The 19888-nt window shown below is 38.6% G+C and overlaps 2 protein-coding genes and 1 long non-coding RNA gene across 4 annotated transcripts in view; 1 reads left to right on the top strand and 2 right to left on the bottom strand.

Annotated features, from left to right (window-relative positions):
* Nucleotides 1-569: 569 nt before the first annotated feature.
* LOC111192887 (uncharacterized) lies at nt 570-1537 on the bottom strand. The gene is made up of 2 exons (XR_002650163.2): nt 1252-1537; nt 570-667 (listed from the first exon to the last, which is right to left on the bottom strand). It is a non-coding gene; the product is annotated as an uncharacterized LOC111192887 (long non-coding RNA).
* Nucleotides 1538-2973: 1436 nt separating this feature from the next.
* slc3a1 (solute carrier family 3 member 1) lies at nt 2974-14777 on the top strand. Its single transcript, XM_007255771.4, has 10 exons — nt 2974-3468; nt 5693-5872; nt 6578-6720; nt 7556-7681; nt 9706-9825; nt 11687-11811; nt 11912-12113; nt 13668-13844; nt 13998-14123; nt 14255-14777. The coding sequence occupies exons 1-10, from the start codon at nt 3054-3056 to the stop codon at nt 14678-14680; spliced, it is 2040 nt and encodes a 679-aa protein (XP_007255833.3). The 5' UTR covers nt 2974-3053; the 3' UTR covers nt 14681-14777.
* prepl (prolyl endopeptidase like) overlaps nt 8574-19888 on the bottom strand; it is a 23900-nt gene continuing 12585 nt past the window's right edge. For both annotated transcript variants that reach the window (XM_049481237.1, XM_007255770.4), the window contains exons 12-15: nt 19145-19280; nt 16593-16675; nt 16049-16143; nt 8574-8715 (exon numbers count right to left, since the gene is read on the bottom strand). In XM_049481237.1, coding sequence (XP_049337194.1) covers nt 8652-8715; nt 16049-16143; nt 16593-16675; nt 19145-19280 — 378 coding nt within the window. In that variant the 3' untranslated portion in view covers nt 8574-8651. The remainder of the gene's footprint in view (nt 8716-16048; nt 16144-16592; nt 16676-19144; nt 19281-19888) is intronic.

Below are 19888 nucleotides of genomic sequence, written 5' to 3'. Positions count from 1 at the left end.
GGGTACCCCGGTCAGCTCTGCAATCACACTCGCAGTTTCTGTAGGAACTGCAATCTAGTTTCATTAAAATCCCCTCATTAATCAGCTCTTATTAATAAATAAACCCCCAAACTGTCCTATTTAATAAACACTGACTAAATAAAACTTAAAATTAATATTTCCTCAAATATGAAATATTTAATAATAAATATGAACAGACTGTTTAATATTCATGAAGCATATTAATAATACTAGCTTATGCAACAAAACAATTATCAAAAAGTTTCAAAGATAAATACCAAAATGTTAATTAATTCCTGCCTTTCCATTTCACCTCAGAATTTCCTTTTCTAGCCTAAATATTTAAACACATGATCCTTATTGTTATACATTATCTTTTACTGACTGCATTAAACATAAAGGCAACATATATGCATTACTGATGTAAATAAAATATGCTAGAACCAGTCAGTTTCTGGAAAACTGGGGATCATTTGGCAATAAAAAAATATTTTAGTTATTTTATTTAATATAATTTTTCCCTCACTTGCATATTTACACAAATACATTTCTCACAAAATACAAGAATGACAAGTCTTTAAAGTAGCTTTATTTATTTTTTTTATTCATTGTTCATTTTTCTCCCTCTCTTCATCTTCATCCTCTCGAGTAGGAAGGATAGTTGAATCTGAAACACACACAGATTAAAACAGTTTAGCTTGGTCATTAAACAAATATAATATAAATTCTGAACAACATAAAAGTCTTACCATCCTGGCTGGTTAGCTAGCTATTTAATAAAACTAAATAAAATGGTCAGATTTTGGTTATAATTTATTAATGTGATTTTTGGCAACCAGTCTGTCTGTCTGTTGAAAAGCCTCTCTGATATCAGCAGCCTTTTTTCTCAGATGAGTTTATACAGACTGATCAGTATTAAGTTAAAACTGCCCCAGCTCTTCAGCACTGCAGCAGTATACAGGGCTGTAGTGAGTTAGTAAACGCTGGTGTTGTAGAACAGAAGATTAATAAAGAGTTGTGATAAGTTTGATAACTCTAGCTAAGCTAACTGATCTCAGTAGCACAGGGCTAACGCTGCTCAGTAAAGCAGTTCAGATACGAAAATAAAGATGTTCTGTCTGCAACAGCATTAATAACAAACCCACACCCCTATAACTCGCTACTTTAACTTAAACTAACCCTCATAAATCTTTCATTTACAGCCTGATATCACAAACAACCAAAACAGTTTATATATCTGAATCTCCTCACCTCATAAACTTCTCTCTCTCTCCACTCCTCTCCTCCGCCGCTCCGCCGCTCACTGACGGGTCACTCAGCTCAGCGCGGCTCCCGGTGGATTGTGGGAAATATTAGCGGGTGAAGTGTGCTGGGCTTGTATACTTAAAAATGTCTCCCGGTGCAGTACGTCATCCGGGAACTTTTCGCGTACTCAAACTCGCCTACTGCGCATTCGGACACACTACCCGATCTCGCATACTGCTTTTGCATACTGTTTAGTATGGAAGTACGCGATTTCGGACGCAGCCTATTGTTTTTTTTAAGCTGATGTCTGTACGTTTTGGGATTTAGGGCCCTCTCTGGTGAGAATGGGTAATTGCACTGAGCATGCGGAAGAATCATTTTAAACCAGACAGTGGCTGCTTCCAGAAACTTTTGTAACCTCTGCTTATATTGTCAATTTTTTATATCCCCACAGAATTCGTTTTTTAAAACATTATTCAGCTCTATTCAAAAAAGGTGTGGTTATTGTAAAAGGGCTGGGTTACACCTAGCCGGGGTGGGACCAATGACTGTATGGGTGGGACCACAGACTGTGTGAGATCTGTGGAGGCAGCACTCAGGGGAGTCCACAGTCTTTCTCCCTCCTCTGGTCTCTACTGCACAGACTCGAGTTTCAGGATCGCCAACATGGAGGAAGATTTGGGCTTCCTTTTTTATTGAATGAATTGGAACGGGACATGGCGTCCGTCTTTTTTACAGTCTCTCTTTTAAACTGGGTGGGTGTGATGCGGTCTCCTTTTAAAGCGGATTAATCTGATTCTAGGTTATGTTCAGTCAGACAGAGAGAGCTCGTTCAGTCAGAAACTTCACTTCAACTACACAGTCTGGTTTTACTATGAGTAAATGAGTTACTGAGTTCTGAGTTTCTCCTTCTGAAGTCTCCATTGCTCCACCAGCCACTCGCGTTCAGTAAGACTGAGCCGTATCCTTATTTAGAGGCTGTACGAAAAGCGACTCGACAGCCCAGTTTTTAAAAGGAAGGGCTTAGCAGAAGTACCTGCTATGAAGTACCTTAAGGTTCTGTGTGTAGACAGTGTTTTTTTAATAATCTGCCTCGTTTTAAATGTCAGGGCCCTCAGAATTCTACAAATGAAGTGTGGAGCATCACATTAACTCACCTCAGCATGCCTTTTGCAATCATTTAGTCCCCCGAAGGAAATGCTAAAATCATGGGATCCGTTATTGATATGCTGTAGATTTCCGGGAGACTTGGGAAGTCTGTAAGCCAGAAGAACTTAAATCATCGGCTAAAATCGCTGTATTTTGGACCGCTGGGCTTTTCTACAAAAGTTTGTACTCGTTATGTTTTACTACACAAGTTTATTTCACACTAGATTTCTCCTTTAACTTACAAGTTACTTTACTTTAGTGCTTTAATGTTATTTAGCTAGGTAGCTTATGCTAACTAACTAACTAACGTTAAATCACTTTTTGTTTAGGACTGTTTAGAACTGTGTAAAAGTACCGGTACTGCTAGCAGGGCTTTAGCAGGTTATCTTCAACCATAACATTAGCTAATGTACAACTCCCACAGACCTGGCCACGTGGGACTGAGGTGAACAATTATTCTCCCAACAACTGTGTGTGTGTGTGTGTGTGTGTGTGTGTGTGTGTGTGAGAGAGAGGGAGTAATCGTACACTATGGACTCTCGGGCAGGTCTCTGTAACTATAAAAGCGCAGTCAGGAGTCTGAGTCTCCTTACGCGCTCCTCACTCCAGCTCTGAGGGAGTTCAGTCAGTCAGTGGAGTGAGTTTAATCTGAGGGAGAAATGAGCCTGAAGAAGGGCGAGGAGAGCTGCGGGGTGGAGATGAAGGAGGGGGTGGAGAACGCGGGGTTTCAGGAGGACTCTCAGGCGGAGGAGGCGAGCCCCCGGCGGGCTGCGGAGCCGGCGGTGTCCGCGGAGAGCTGCGCGGCCGGGGAGGAGAGTTACACGCAGCTCAGGCCGTACGCGGGCATGCCCAAAGAGGTGCTGCTGCTGTACTCCAGCCAGGCGCGCTACCGGGTGCCCCGCGAGATCCTCTTCTGGCTCACCGTGGCCTGCACGCTCGCGCTCGTGGCTCTCACCGTCACCGTCATCGTGCTGTCCCCCCCCTGCCTCAGCTGGTGGCAGACCACCCCCGTCTACCAGGTGTACCCGCGCTCCTTTAAAGACTCCGACGGAGACGGAGTGGGAGACCTCAGAGGTGAACATGCTCAACACACACACACACACCTTGCTGATATTTTAAACATTGTCATTTTTCCCTTTTGGGTATATAATATTAAAATAAAATCAACAATATTTTTATATACACTAAATTGCCAAAAGTATTAACTCACTCAACCAAATCACTAAACTCAAGTTCAAGGCATTTGGGGAGCCCAAGCAAAATGGGCATATTTATCCAGTGTAGATTATATATCACCTTCATATATCATATATCTTTTCAGACTTCTTGAACGCTTCATTTTTTAAGTTTAAGTTTTGCCTGGCTGGCTGGCTACTGTCAGCAACTAGTGGGAGGGGCACCATTCAGGCAATTGTAACAGTGGAAATTGATAGGTTTGACAGCTTTGCTGCAATGGCCCTGAACTCAGTTTCCAATCACTTCCATGGCCACAGGTGTATAAAACCAATTTTCTATGCATGCAGACTGGTCCTATACGCATAACATTAATGAAAGAATGGGTCGCTTTCAGGAGCTTAAGAGAATTCCAGTGTGGTACTGTGATAGGATGCCACCAAGCAACATGCAAGTCCAGGTTTAAAATTTTCTCACTACTAAATATCGCACAGTCAACTGTCAGTGATATTATAACAAAGTGGAAGAAGCGACTGGGAACAAGAGCAACTCGTTCTCTCAACGTAAAATGATAAAACAGGGTCATCAGAGTCGTCTCTGTTGGGATGTACACTGTACTTGGTTTCTAGAGGGGGTCCTGTGATAAAGATAAAGATGGCTGTAAAGATGGGACCCATTTAAGAAACCCAACCGGGTCCCAGTAACAACACATACAAACCCAGAGCCCATAGCCAACTGGAACCACCCAGAACCACATTACATCCCCCCATGAATATTTTGTCTGGGTATTTGTATCATTGGCAACACAGAGATGGCTGTTTAATTAGACAATGCAGATATACTATCTCTATTATAGATAGCTTAATAACTTGTTAGTCTCTGATATCGATACTAATATGACAGTTTAGAAACTAATATGCTATAAAATGAGCTATTTGTACTTAATTCACTAAAGGTATGTTGCTAAAACTAAGCTAGCATGTTCAAACTAGTACATTCTGCTACCCCACAGGAAGAAATACACAGCCATCAACAGCTAGCTAACTATCTTATATGCAGGTTTGGCTGCACAGTAGAATAGTGCACCTATCTTCCAGTCAATCAGGAATGAGCGGTTCTATTTAGCAGTTGATCTTCCACACTCCATCATTCCTGTTAAATCAATTTTTTTTTGCAGATTTGCTTTAAAATAACAGCTTCATAATAATTTTGATTGTACACTGACTTGTACTAGAAATAATATGGAGTGTTTTGTGGGCTCAATGCCACAGAATAATGATTACTGGTCAAAGTGCTGTTGTAAAAACATATTGCAAACTGAAAATATAGACATCAGTCTTTAAATGGTCAGGTGAGTCTATAAACTTGAGCAACAGGTGTCTGTGTTGATGTCCACATGCGCACATGGACTGCGCTATTCACTTTTCTGCTGACCTTTTGTTATCAGTGGCAAACTACCAAGATTGTCATCAGATTATGGTTCAAATTCTGACTGTGGATGCCATAAAATGCACTAAATGGACTGTTATTAAGGTGTGGGCTGGCAATAAAAATACACTTTCAAACAGCTTGGACACTAAACATATATAATCAAGGCTGGAACAGCAATAAAAATGTTTTAAAAAGATGAAAAAAAAGATCTTAGCTTAACAGGGTGTTTTAGACTGAAGACAATATGCTAACTCAACCTTTGGGATCACTTTAGTTGGATGTTTTATTGTAGATGCCTCTTAGATGAGCACCTAGCATTCAACCAACACTCAACTGAATATAGTTTATTATGAAATGCAATGCAAGCCTAACCTTAAATCTAAACCTATCATAACACTAAAAATGTTAAGAATAGAGTTAAGAATATAGCGCCTTTCTAGACCAGCACTCATCCACACACCGGTGAGAAGCAGCAGCCAATCACGCACAGCATACTCTCAACCAGAAATGACCGTCCACCCACAGGATGCATCGGGCAGGGTTCCCAGAGGAAAGCCAAAGGGACACAAGAACTCCACCCAGACAGGGACTTAAACCCAAGACCTCCATGCTTGTAGGCAAATGTTCTAACCACTAAGCCATCGTGCCACTCAATAAAGTGTCGCTTACAAACTTGTTGCTAACTTGTTTGCAGGTATTAAGGAAAAACTGAGCCATTTCCAGTACCTGAACATCAAAGCAGTCTGGATCAGCCCTTTCTATAAGTCCCCCATGGCTGACTTTGGCTACGATGTGGAAGACTTCAGAAGAGTGGATCCTCTCTTTGGAACGATGGAAGATTTTGATGACCTTTTGGCCAGCATGCATAGCATGGGTGAGCATACCAAAGCATGTACTTTAACATCACCACATCAACTTAAATCAATCTCAAGAATACTTTATGCTGTATACAATTATGTGCTAAAGTTATGGGATAGTAGGGCTGGATGATATGTCCATAACTGATATCACAATATATACAGCTCTGGGAAAAAAAAGAGACCACTTAAAAATAATGAGTTTCTTTGATTTTACCAAGTTGAAAAGCTCTGGAATATAATTAAGAGGAAGATGGTTGATCACAAGCCATCAAACCAAGCTGAACTGTTTGAATTTTTGCACCAGTAGTGGCATAAAGTTATCCAAAAGCAGTGTGTAAGACTGGTGGAGGAGAACATGTCAAGATGCATGAAAACTGTGATTTAAAACCAGGGATAATCCTCCAAATATTGATTTTTATACTCTTAAAACTTTATGAAAATAAAATTGTTTTCTTTGCATTATTTGATGTCTAATGCATGTCACAATGATATAGTCACAATGTTGATATAAACTTGTAAACACCAAAGAAAAACTGCACACAACAAATGCCTATACCTAAAAATGAAATACCTCAGAATTGATGTAATGCTAGAATTGTCCACAGATAAGCAACTCTGGAAGAAATCACATCCATATTCACAATGCATGAGGACCCAGATTCAGTTCTCCTGCTTATGTTATAACTGCATTTTTCAATTGTGTTCTCTGTTTGTCGCAGGGCTCAAGCTGATTATGGACTATATCCCCAACCACACCAGCGATAAACACGCCTGGTTCCAGCTCAGCCGCAACCGCACAGATTACTACTCTGACTTCTACATCTGGGTTAACTGCACTGAGGGCATACCGCCTAACAACTGGGTATGATAGCACAAAGGGGTAGATTTGAGCCATGTTTGTTGCGTCATTTATCTTCAGAATTAGCAGCTGAAAATGCAGAAATTAGAGACATTTATTTAATATTCTATATTTGCTAAAAAAAAAGGTGAAAAGGAACAAAGGAAAAATGTGGTATTTAGTAACACCCCCTGTGGCAAGCATCACGGCTTTAACAGAGACCTTTAACATAGATGTTTTAAATAAAGAGGCTGGCCATTTTTTAAAGATTTAATATGAAATATTCATAACAGTCAACATGACTTTTTTATGGATAAAGTCCCACTTTTAAACATGAAGAGACAATTAGCAATTATACCCCGCATTTATGAAGAAATCCGTGCAAGCACAGCACCCAAAATACGACTAGGATTTTTGCATTATTTAGCTGTATGTTATAAGACATTTACAACTCTGGAAAGAAATAAGAGACCACTTAAAATGATGAGTTTCTTTGATTTTACCAAATTGAAAACCTCTGGAATATAATCAAAAGGAAAATGGATGATCACAAGTCATCCAACCAAGCTGACCTGCTTGGATTTTTGCACCAGGAGTAAAGGCATAAAATTATCCAAAAGCAGTGTGTAAGACTGGTGGAGGAAAACATGCCAAGATGCATGAACGCTGTGATTAAAAACCAGGGTTATTCCACCAAATATTGATTTCTGAACCCTTAAATCTTTATGAATATGAAGTGGTCTCCTATGTTTTTCAGAGCTGTATATTATGAACTGAGGAAACTGAGACATTTTTGCATTTTGCATAAACAGTAACATAGAAAAGTTGCAGTCATTTCGTTGCTTTATTCTTTACTCAGGTGAGTGTGTTTGGGAACTCCACCTGGACATACGACCCAATCAGGGGGCAGTGCTACTTCCACCAGTTCCTGAAAGAACAGCCAGATCTCAACTTCCGCAACCCTGACGTCATAAAGGAGATGACGGTAATCTAACATACACACATGTATACACACGGATGGTCCATTGCCAGCTTATTCACATACTTACTGGCCATTGTCTCGAGTACACCTATCATAGAAGCACTTCATAGGTTCACAATTTTTCATACTTTACCTTTAATACATAGTCCAGTCACCCCCCCCACCCCCCCAAGTATCAGCAGTCCAGCAATAAAGCATCTAAGATGCTAAAAGTTGAAGTTGAAAGGAAATGTAACCTTGCCTTTTTGGTCCACTGTGAGGGCGTAATCAGTGTAGGATGGTGAAGATGAGGGTGAGATTACTGAAGATGGCATCATGATGTTCTGCCGGTGAGAAAGACGAGGTGGCAGAGTGAGCGAGAGAGCTGGCAGCGCGGCGCAGTGGGTGGATGAATGGACGAGTGCATGTTGCGTAATGCCCTGCAGGCTGTGATCTTCCCAGGTGCATTTTAAGTGGGAACAAGTCACAGTAGCCTCTTTATCCGGCTCGCTGGCATACCGCTACTCTCACCTGGGCATTGTGCCCGTGGCCCGAGCTTGACATCACCACCTGCCAAACTTCTCAAAGATGGCAGACACAAGGAGGGTCAAGTGTACTGGAGTAACTGGACCCTTGACTCACCTCTACATTTCAGACTGATATAAGCATCACAGCTGCCAACTATTCATAGTGCAGTCAGAGATGATACAGGGCTTTAGAGTACATCATACATTTTTGACTGTTTGGTGAACATTGAGCACAGATGACACTGGAAGTAGTGATGTCGTTCGCGAACGATCTGGCTCTTTTGAAGTGAATGATTGGAACTGGCTCCACAATGGGAGCCGTTTTAGGATCCTACTTGGGAGCCGCTTTTTTCCTTCAGTGTCTCGCTGTCTCTCCGCCTCCCTGTCGTTGTGCTCTGACAGTTTTTTCCCAATGTCGCTTTTTTTGCCCTCTTCCCACCCTCTCTCAGTCGGTGCCTTAATGTCTCCTATGTCCGCATGTTGATCTGACCAATCACGTGATGGGGAAACTGACATGGTATTGTCATATTCCTGCAGGAAAAAGAGAACAAAATTATCGAGTTATTATTTTTTTTTTACAATAAATTATGCCACTAAGTTTGACCCCAACTTCAGCCATAATCTGCCTTGCCCCCGGCCAACACGCAGATTTGTATTTTTTCGAGTGGTTAGCTTGTGGTGAGAATGTGATCTGGTCTCGATCCAAACCAGCTATCAAAATGACTGCTTTTTAATTGAGCTAAACAGCTGATACGATGTTTAATCTGATATATTAGGCAGATAATATTCTGCTATGAACAAACACTGTCTCTGCTGCTCCATGCTGTTTACACACTAGGAATGCGGTATGTGCAGAGATTAATGCTCACAGCTGCACAACTTTAATATATCTGCGCTCCACGTTCCATAAAAAAAACACTGTGTTTGAAAACAGCATTCTGTGTTAAAGCTGGAAAACAGAATCTTCTCGCTATATTTACTTTCTTGCTCCCACGCCAGACAGCTCTGACCAATCAGAGGAGGCAATGTGCTTGTGTGGTTAATTGTGTGCATTTTGTGTGTGAACAGAGGGGGAAAATGCTCCAAGTAAATTAATCTGTACCATAGAATCCAACTACAGGTGTGAAAACACCCTTTTATACTATAAATTAAATTCTAATTCCGAAATTCTTACAACCAAGCTGAGATTAGTGGTTTACAATAGTGTAGAAAAAAAAAATTCCTATCGAATTTATCATGCATTCTTTATTCCAGCACCCCACGTTGGCTTTATCTCCCCTCAAACATACAAGTATATACTAGTATTTTAATTGACACATTTCTTATCTTCACTCTTTTATTTAGATTTAAACATTCTCTATAAAAACTTGCGTCTTAAGAAGAAGAAGAGCGATTAATCGCAATTAATCACAGAATATTGTTGTGACACCAATAGTATGTAACACCAATAGTAGAAACATTGCAGCAATGTCTGTGTGCCACAGCATGACCTATGATCACTATATCCCTTTACTCCAACAGGATATAATCCATTTCTGGTTGAAGAAGGGGGTGGATGGCTTCCGCATGGATGCAATCAAGCACATGCTTGAAGCTACGCATTTAAGGAATGAACCCCAGGTTGACCCTAATCAGCCTCCCGTAAGTTTCACATGTCCTGTGTGATGAGTTACTATCAGAGGTGGAAAAAGTACTGAAAAATTGTAATTAAGTAAAAGTACCTTAACTTTGCTAAAATTCTACTCAAGTAAAAGTAAAAGTACCCATCTAAAAATCTACTCAAATAAAAGTAAAAAGTACTCCATTTAAAATGTACTTTGAGTAAAAGTAACATAGTTACTTTTAATTATTTGATGTAAAAAAATAATTAAAAGTACAAAAAAACAAATCATAAATCATAAATTAAATCGTTTTAAATTAACTATTATTCCACATAATAATTTGGACCTTTCAGACAGTATTTGTTCAGACCACCCCATAAAACAAGTGGCATAGGTTTCTATGATCCATTTTTTTTTTTACTATGAAAAGGTTATGGTCATATAGGTGACTATAAACTGTAATTTTATAGTTTTACAGTTCATTATTGTTTTTTAACTTGCCATTGCTATGTTTTAACTGCTATTTTATGTTTTAATGATAAAAATACTTACCACCATGTGCTTTCTCAAGTTTGAAGTTTCCCCTGTCTGGTGGGGCAGGCACATTTTGTATTGCATGAGGAGGTTATGGCCTCGTTATTCCACGCGCGAGCATCCGTGCCAATGTTTTTTAATTCAGACAAATTTTTTTTTTCCCCAGCATTTTATTTTTTACTCAGTAATAGGGAGTTTTCCAATGTAGCAAAGTAAATTACTTGTGTCAAAATGTACTTGAGTAAAAGTAAAATGACCTATTTTAAAAACTACTTTAAAAATTACAAATTACTCATAAAATCTACTCAGTTACAGTAACTTAAGTAAATGTAATTAATTACTTTCCACCTCTGGTTACTATATTCAACCATATTCAAGACTAAGCGGCAAGTAGGCCTGTCATGATAAATATGTTATCTTACAACATATGGACTGACCTCAATAGATTTTTTTCTTAGCAAGGACAATTTAACTATTTAAAAACTGGTTTTATTTTATTAATATAGAATATTTAAAAGACAAAAACTGTTTCAGTTGGAATGACTGAATATTCTTTGTATAAGTGTCTTAAATGGTCTTAAAATGACAAAAACAACATATATAGTAGTATAAACAGTTCACAAATAGATATCGTGACAGGCCTAGTGGCAAGCTTTCTCTTAATGAGATTGAGTTTAAGTACAGTATAGTTTCTGTAAATTAGACTTTAGAACATTCCATTGCCTTTTTTCATTTCATATAATTCCTGGTGGCATGACTGCATTACCACTTTAAAGAGTCAGAGAGGAATGCCATTGTTGAGACTTTGTTCTCACAGCATGGTTTGGAGATTACTGGTGCATATTTCTGTGGATTTTAACAGCCAGTCACTCCAATTATCCTAATGCTGTGTAAGGAACAGGAGAGCTGAGCAGTGCAAACAAGAACATGAATAGTGCTGACCAGGCAGACACTTACACTTCTGACATTAGACACATGCCTTCTTTCTATTAGGATAAATACATAAACAATAGTTCACAACAGTTACATAGGACATACGTTTTTTTTTTCTATTTGCGTTTCTTTTTGGGTATTAGTATAATAAATGACATGTACATTTATGAAGTTGCTGAGATGCTTCACACACCCAAGGTTGTGACCATTTCAAAAGAAAAAGAGGACTAAAACAGAACAAGCCAAAAGTAGAAATAGTTTGATGGTGGAACTGGTGAAACTAGAAGCTTGATCACTCTAAACAAGCTAGACAACTGTGTTTTTTAACTATAAGGGACACTTAAAATCAGCCAGCAATGATTGCTAAGAGGAGTGTGAAAGTGATGGAACTTAGATGAAGAAATATAATATTCTCAACATGTTCTGCATTACAGGAGACTGTGAACACAGAGTTTGAGCTGTATCACGACTACACATACACTCAAGTGGGTCTGCATGACATTCTCAGAGGATGGAGAGTAGATCTGGATGAATACAGCAGAGAACCAGGGCGATACAGGTATTAATTTTGCCCCCTAAAGATCTGCAAGAGACATCCTTTTAACTTTAACTTCTCCTATTTTAGCATAAACTACAGTACATGTTCTTTTCTGATGCAGATTCATGGTGACTGAGAGTTACGACTATGAAGAAATTGAAAAGACCATGATGTATTATGGAACTGATTTCGTCAAAGAGGCTGACTTCCCCTTTAACTTCTATCTGCTGGACCTTCCTGAGGGTCTGTCTGGGTTCAGAGCCAAAGAACTAGTCGAACTGTGGATGTCAAACATGCCGAAGGGAAAATGGCCAAACTGGGTGGTGAGTTACCAAACTACATATTTCTGCTATGTACAGTACTGTGCATAAGTTTTAGGCACCTCAGCAAATTACACTAATCCATTTATCTCAGCAATATGAGTGTTTTTACCTGAAAAAAAAACACCAAATCAGATTTTTAAACAGATGCAAATAAACATAAATTTATGGATTTTTGTTATATGTTATATCCTGTGAGCCAAGCTGAAGAACAAAGTGTAATAGTTCCAGATTTCTCCTGGATGCTCCTCAGCCAGCATGTGTATATTATGTTCAGTTCCATCAGCAGCTCACATGATTTACCAAATTTACCAATTTACCAAACCAGGTGATGATATGATGAGAATTAGAAATCACTCTATTAAACTCAGATGAGGAGAGATTAGGAGATGCTTTAAGAAAAACAGTGATAATAAAGCACTGCTTTTGTATTTATTGTAATACTGGTGTTTTTCTGAGCTAATAAAGACGTACTTCACAGATAAGACACTTAATCTTTACTGAAATTCTCAAAGATGCCTAAAACATTTGCACAACACTGTACAGTTTTGCAGAATTTTGAAATACCATGAATTACATTTACAAAACTAGGGTGCATTTACCTTGAAACAACGAGAGAAATAAGGAAGACAGGGAGAGGAGAGAAGAGAAAAGGTAGTTTAAACTAGCTAAATTAATATTTTTCAGTTGAGTTTTTTTTTTGTAGTGTAACGTACATTACTCCATTAGAATTAAAGCCATATGGAGACCATAGAAAGCCACAGTAGATCACAGTAGACACTTTTTTGGTAAACAAAACAAATGCTAAGGCTAAATTAATTCAGCTAACATTACTACCCTAGTCCTGTACAGCCCATATCTTTCAGCTAAAAATCACAGCTTGTAAATATGTGAAATGAAGCATTTAGCAACACTTATGAAATCTGGCATTTATTGGCTCTCCTGCTGGCATCGTATTGGTGGGAGGTGTTGGGGGAGGGGTATGGGACCTGGTACAATAACATGTTCTCTAGAATTATTGGCACCCTTAAATAACCAAAACAAGCTTTTAATTTGCAATAGTTTTATATTTGCCGTTTTCAGTGGTGTCAGTATTTCTAAAAGCTTCTGTACTAAGTAGAGTTGCATGATGCACCAAACGATTCGGTTCTTTAGCGTTCGATTCTTTCAATCCTGTAGCTATATAGCTCAGTTACTAGCTTCAAATGAGTCAAATTAGCACGATTTGATTCACTTAATTAAAAAATTATTCACATTGTGAAAACTGATGCTAAACAAACCCAGAAAATATGATACATCTGTAGCTCAATGCTGTATATCTGTATGAACCAAGTGCCTGTATGTACAGTTGAGAAAACCAGGATTTAAATATCTAATACAGCAGTTAGACAGAAAGTATTACATGCATGGCAGAAATTACTTCATGTTCAGACAATTTTATTGTTGTTTTTGTCTTGATACGACAGTTGGTTTTGGTACCAAAGTCAAAATTCTGGTATCGTGACAACCCTTGTACTAAGTGCTTTACCATGCTTTACATGTGAAATTTCTGTGCAGGTGGGGAATCATGACAAGCCACGCATGAGCGACAGAGCTGGTGAGGAATACGTCAAAGTCATCAATATGCTACTGTTAACACTGCCAGGAACACCAACTACATATTACGGAGAGGAGATCGGCATGGAAAACGTCAATGTATCCGTTACCCAGGATCCTTTTGGAAAGTTCGACCCAGTAAGTGATAATGCTATGAGATAGGAGTCAATGCCACACACCAAAATAAAAAATTACACTGTATTTTGTAGGCTTGTTTGATAAAAAAATAGACACAATACATTCATGATACATTCTTTCAGTAGTTTTTACTAAAATGTTGTTCTCGTCTAGAATAACAGCAGAGATCCTTCAAGAACGCCCATGCAGTGGAGTAATAGTACCAACGCCGGTTTCAGTGACAGTAAGAACGGCACCTGGTTAGACATTGGTCCAAAGTACCAAACAGTCAACGTAGAGGTATGTAGATGTACTACTTACTCTTATACTACTCAAATCTTCTTTGCTTCAATTCCAATATATTTAAGTAGTTCTAATAGGGTTTAATACTGTAAAATTAACCAGAATTATTCCTGAATTTGTGTCTGCAGATCCAGCAGGGTGACCCGTTCTCTGTGCTGGAGCAGTACAGAGCTTTGAATCTCATCAGAGAGAGGGAAGTAGCACTGGCTCGGGGATGGCTCTGCTATGTCTGGGCCGATAACAACGTGTTTGCTTTCTTACGCGAGCTGGACGGACAGGACCGAGCCTTCTTGGTGGTCCTTAACTTTGGAGAAAATGCAGAAATGGACCTCTCTGTATTTAAAGAGCTGCCAGATCGCCTCACTCTTCACCACAGTACACTCCCTAATGCTCCGAGCAGCTTCCCCAAGTCCAAAATCACAACCTCCAAGGGGCAGGGACTTCTGCTGGAATACTCCACTAGTAACCGCTTTCATACTGACCATGCAGCCCAGTGTTACGTTTCTGAGAAGGCCTGCTACCTGAGTGCTCTGGACATTCTGTACAAGTGCTGACAATGTAGCAGCAAAGATATCACCTGTTTAAGACCCATCTGATTTCCTTTGCTTAGAAAAATGTTGAATGTTTTAATTAAACTGCAGATGGATTGAATTCGTGTTTGTTTTTTGTAAAAAAAAAAACTATGGATATCAAATATCAGCACTATGCATGCACTAAATATTCAGCAACCAAAATTGCATTCAACGTCAAAGAAATAGTCGCAAAAATACATCTGTTCCTAGAGGTAAATGTTAGATTACAATGCAAATTGAAAGGAAGATAAATGTTACCAGGAAGACAAATCGACTGATACGACCACTACTTGGTTATATTTACTGAGCTACACATACAGAGGTTGTATGTAACGCTTGTGTAATGGAACATCTCCGACATCTTTGCATGTTGAGAGTTGTAGAGGTTCCTAATGTTGTTCTGCAATAATCCATCCCATGCAGCTTCAACAATCTTATACATTTTCTGCAGATCTTGCAGTAGTGAAGAGTGCTGAGTGTTACATGTCCACAGAGTCCACTAGAATCCCACATATTTTTTTTTATCAGGTATAGGTCTGGAGATGTGGCTGGCCATGGTATAGTACCTGTGTCTTCAAGGTAAGCTGTATGTGGTAGTATGTGACAGCAGTATGTGGACAAGCATTGTCCTGCTCACTGGAGGGTGCATTTAGAAACGATGGGGCCCCTTCCTTATGAGAACAACCATTTACCATATGTTTCACACTTTAAGGCGCATTTTCCCAAAAAGCGTCAGTGCACCTTATAATCTGATACGCCTTATGTTTTCATTTTTCCAGCCAGGTTGTAAGGAGCAGTATATCCACGCCGCTGAAGTATAAAGCTGCATTAGTATAAGTTGCTAACCGTACTAAACACTAGCTCTTCCACCGTTCAGAGGTATTATCAGCCTGTAGCCTGCTGCTAACCCCGACTAGCACTGCTGAAGCAGCATTAGCATTATCGGCTAACCGGCTCGCTCTTTTGCCATTGAAAGTTGAGTATATAGGACTATAGCCTGCGCATTTACCATGTTAAAACAAGCTACGTGGGACGAACCACTAGATAATGTCACCCTGGCTTACCGGAACACTCGGTGTTCCTCAGTAAATAAACGGAACAATAAACAGTTTTAGGAGAGAAATCTGTGTAGATTACGAAATTAAAAGGCCCTACAGTGCGAAAATACATATAAATAAATATTATTTAAACTATGGTTCTGAAATTGCTTTTAAAAAAAGCAAAACAATAATACATTTTAGGATATTTCATTTATAAACAAAAACTTGGTTTTAGTTTTGGTGGAAGGTGAGGGATTTTTGATGGTGATGGAGGTTTGCAAGTATCATTAACAGAATTTCTGTGATTTACTTGATAGTTCTTTTTCTTTTTCCTCTCATTTTCTGTTGAGATCCATTATATTCCAACCCCAGTACTGTGTAGAAAAATGCTAACTGTTGAGCAGTCTGGAAGAAAAAAAAAGAAGAAGAAAATCAATATTATGCACAGATACTACATTTACTACATTTAAAGGAGCATAAAGGTTAACCTCTAAGCATGAGATGTTATCTAATAGTACAGTATAATCCTGTGTCATGGTTCATTGCTACCTCATGGCACGTCACTGCTGACAAGTTTACAGGCTTTATAGCTTATTGCCTTACATGTGGCCATTACAGAAAAGATTCACTGTTTATGAGCTGAGTTTTACTATGCAGCTGCTCTTTATTATTAAGGTTTTACTTAATAATGTGTTTTAGGTCCAAAATGAGAAACACATACATATGTTAAGAGGATTAAAAAGGCCTTTAAGTTATGTTAAATAAATAATTTGCCTAATAGTAAAGAAGCTGGTGTTATTGTAAAAGCTACCAGTGCTGAAAAGAGAGTGAAATGATCACCCTTAATACATCACCTCACTCACGGACTGGTCAAAGTCTTCAGGACCAAAGTGATCATTCCCTGGCTGCAGATCCAGCATGATGGTGGGAACATTACCTGATCAGAGAGAACAGGAACATTACCAATTACATATTGACCACAGAGCAAATAATATAAACTGGAATGTGAAACAGCACAACTGTTAATTTCAGTTTTTAAACCTTAAATTTAGTATTTTTTATTATTTTAAATGTTCTGCATTATATATTAATAATACAGTCATCCAAAATATCAAGAAAAAAACATTAAATTAAATTAAACAAAAGTAAAAAAAAACTAAACCAATGTCTTTTATATCTAAGATTCTTCAAAGTAGCCCCCCTTGCTTAGATGACAGATTTGAACATCTTTACCAGCTTTATAAAGCAGAGTCACCTGGAATAGCTTTCAGTTAACAGCTGTGCTGAACTTATCAAGAGTTAATTACTTGATTTTTTTTGCCACTTAATGTGAATGTACTTCAGCAGTGTGGCTTTACTGCCGATTAACTGCTAGAATAAGGCACAACGGATTATAATTAATAATTTTTTTTAGCTGTTTTTAAGCTAAGAGACACAAGCTGTACTGGGCAGGCTAAGCTTGATAGAAATGTTAGTTAAGCTAATTTAGCTTTAGCTAGAATCTATTTGTTTACCAAAAGACTGACTGCATCTCTGAGGGTAAAATTCAATGTAGCCAATGCTAAGCCAAACTAGACTTAAGGTGTTCTACTGTGGTGAATTTACAATTAGAATACACTGCTATGGTACATTTTATGACTAAAATAGCACTGCTGAGGTAGTGAGCTAGCTAAATGTGAGATTTAAAAAAGACTGAATAGACATTTTACACTGTTAGCTATAGCTATTATTTCTACATTATGTTAACTCAGTGTAGCTACCGATCTCTGTATCTATCATATTCTTATACATTTAATTTATTGCTGTCAGTATTAATGCTTTAATGCACATAAAAAAATTATCCATGAGGACATTTCTTCTCCATTTTGAATTTTTTGCATTGATGCTGTGGAATTCAACAGGTAGTTCACAAATGACGATCTGTGTTCAAATGGATGTAAAAAATACAAATAAACAAATCAGAATATAAATATAAAATCCCACTATGATTATCTTACATTGATTCATTTATTTTACATCATAATTTCAACAATTAAAATTTCAGTATTAAGAAGGAAAATGTGATTAATCTGAATTAATCACAGCAAATGGTCCTGATTTTATTTATATAAACATTATTTATATAAATATTATTTATATAAAATATATCATTTATTTCAAGTGTAATGAACGTAATGAATACCTATGAAGAAACATGTTCAGCCTTCTTCAAAAAGTTTCTTTTTGTCCAGTTTTGGCCACATTTTTTCGTTCAGTTGCAGCTCTACATTTTTCCAGGGCAAAACTGGTGAAGCCAGTGAGATTGCATGGAAATCACATCTGAACAGAGCTTGGCTCTGACCCATACTGTTTAGCACATCAAGAACATGACTTCTGAATCTATACCCAGACCATGCTGGCTTGTGTCCTGCTCTGAAGTGAGGCAGTGTGCAAATATCACGCCACTAATCCTCAAAACTCCTCCGTCTCCTGCCTTTTATCGGCCGGTGTCTTCCTCTATCAGCCTGGCTCACTCTGGGCCGTGTGTTTCACAAGCCTGCTCCTGACCTTGGCTCGGCCCGGTGTATTGTTCCTTATCTCCCGGCCCGATACGCTATCTTATAAACATGCTAATCACCCCCAGCTGCTGGTGTGTGTGATCAGCACTTTATCTCCTAAAGAAGGAGAGTGAGAGATTAGAGGGAGGGGGAGACTTTCGTTTAGTGTTCATCTTACTGTGTGTGTGTGTATGTGTGTGTGTTAATTAAGGAGACACAGAGAAGCAGAGGGATTGGGACTCTGAGGGGATCTGGGCTGGGATGTGCTGACACCATATCTCACACTGCAGCTCACACACAAGGTCACCTCTACTTGATACAGAGAAGAGGCTGCTAACAAATAACCTGTTTTCGTATCTTAGCTCTCCTCTCCCGAGGAAAAGCTAGAAGGGCTTCTCTTAAATACCACTGGTTGATGTTTGAGAGGGTTGGGATTACAGCCAGTGACCTCCAGGTTCATTTTCTCAAGCAGTCAAACGGTTTTTAATACTTATTAAAAATAAATAAAACATATTAGCTCTGTTTAACTTGGGTTTTAAATAATTAATGTAAAATATTAGCAGCTTCAACTCAAATATTAAAAGTTATATTCGATTTAAATCAAATTGGATTTACTACTTACTTTGAGTTACACCATAATGGGCCTTATTTTAGGAATTTATAGCACACCGGTCAATAGCGTTTCCCGTAGTTTGATTTAGTGTCTTTGGTATTGTGAGGGTGCTCTTAATTAATCATGGGTGTGACTATTTATACCTATAAATAGCAAAATTAGAGAAACTGATTTAGAAACTGAAGTGGTCTCTTATTTTTTTCCAGAGCTGTACATCCAAACTCATTTTACCAAGCAAAGAATGGTGAGGACTAACCTTTAATAGGAAGCCTGCTGCTGCTGCTGGTGTGGGTTTGAATGGCCTTCTTGAGTCTCTCCACATACTTCAGCACCCCTGACAGAGGCACTCTGCTGTCTCCTGAGTAAGCAGTGATCAGCATGGATGGATAGAGCTGGAGCACACAGACACGACAATACACAGATTATGTTCAGACATTTTACCTATTGTGACACAAACATCATTAAAAAAATAAAAGATTCTAATAATTAAAAAAAAAAAACTATTTTAACCGTGCGTGAACATAGACATCTGATTGGATCGATTTTAAAATCCCTAACTTATTGAGTGAGTATGATGCAATAGTGACATACAGGGGTTGGACAATGAAACTGAAACACCTGGTTTTAGAACACAATAATTTATTGTGGTGACGGACAGTTCTGGTGGAAACAGGAGAGTTGAGGTGCACATTGAATTCTGCCGTGATTTGGGCAGCCGTGGTTTTATGTTTTTTTTTATATAATCCTTGTTAGCACACGAACATCCCTTTCAGACAGCTTCCTCTTACAGCGTCCACAGTTAATCCTGTTGGATGTGGTTCGTCCTTCTTGCTGGTATGCTGACATTACCCTGGATTCCGTGGCTCTTGATACGTCACAAAGACTTGCTGTCTTGGTCACGGATGCGCCAGCAAGACGTGCACCAACAATTTGTCCTCTTTTGAACTCTGGTATGTCACCCATAATGTTGTGTGCATTGCAATATTTTGAGCAAAACTGT

This window comes from Astyanax mexicanus, chromosome 7 (genome assembly GCF_023375975.1).
Source record: "Astyanax mexicanus isolate ESR-SI-001 chromosome 7, AstMex3_surface, whole genome shotgun sequence".
Lineage (NCBI taxonomy): Eukaryota > Metazoa > Chordata > Actinopteri > Characiformes > Acestrorhamphidae > Astyanax > Astyanax mexicanus.
This window is presented reverse-complemented; position numbering and strand designations above follow the sequence as displayed.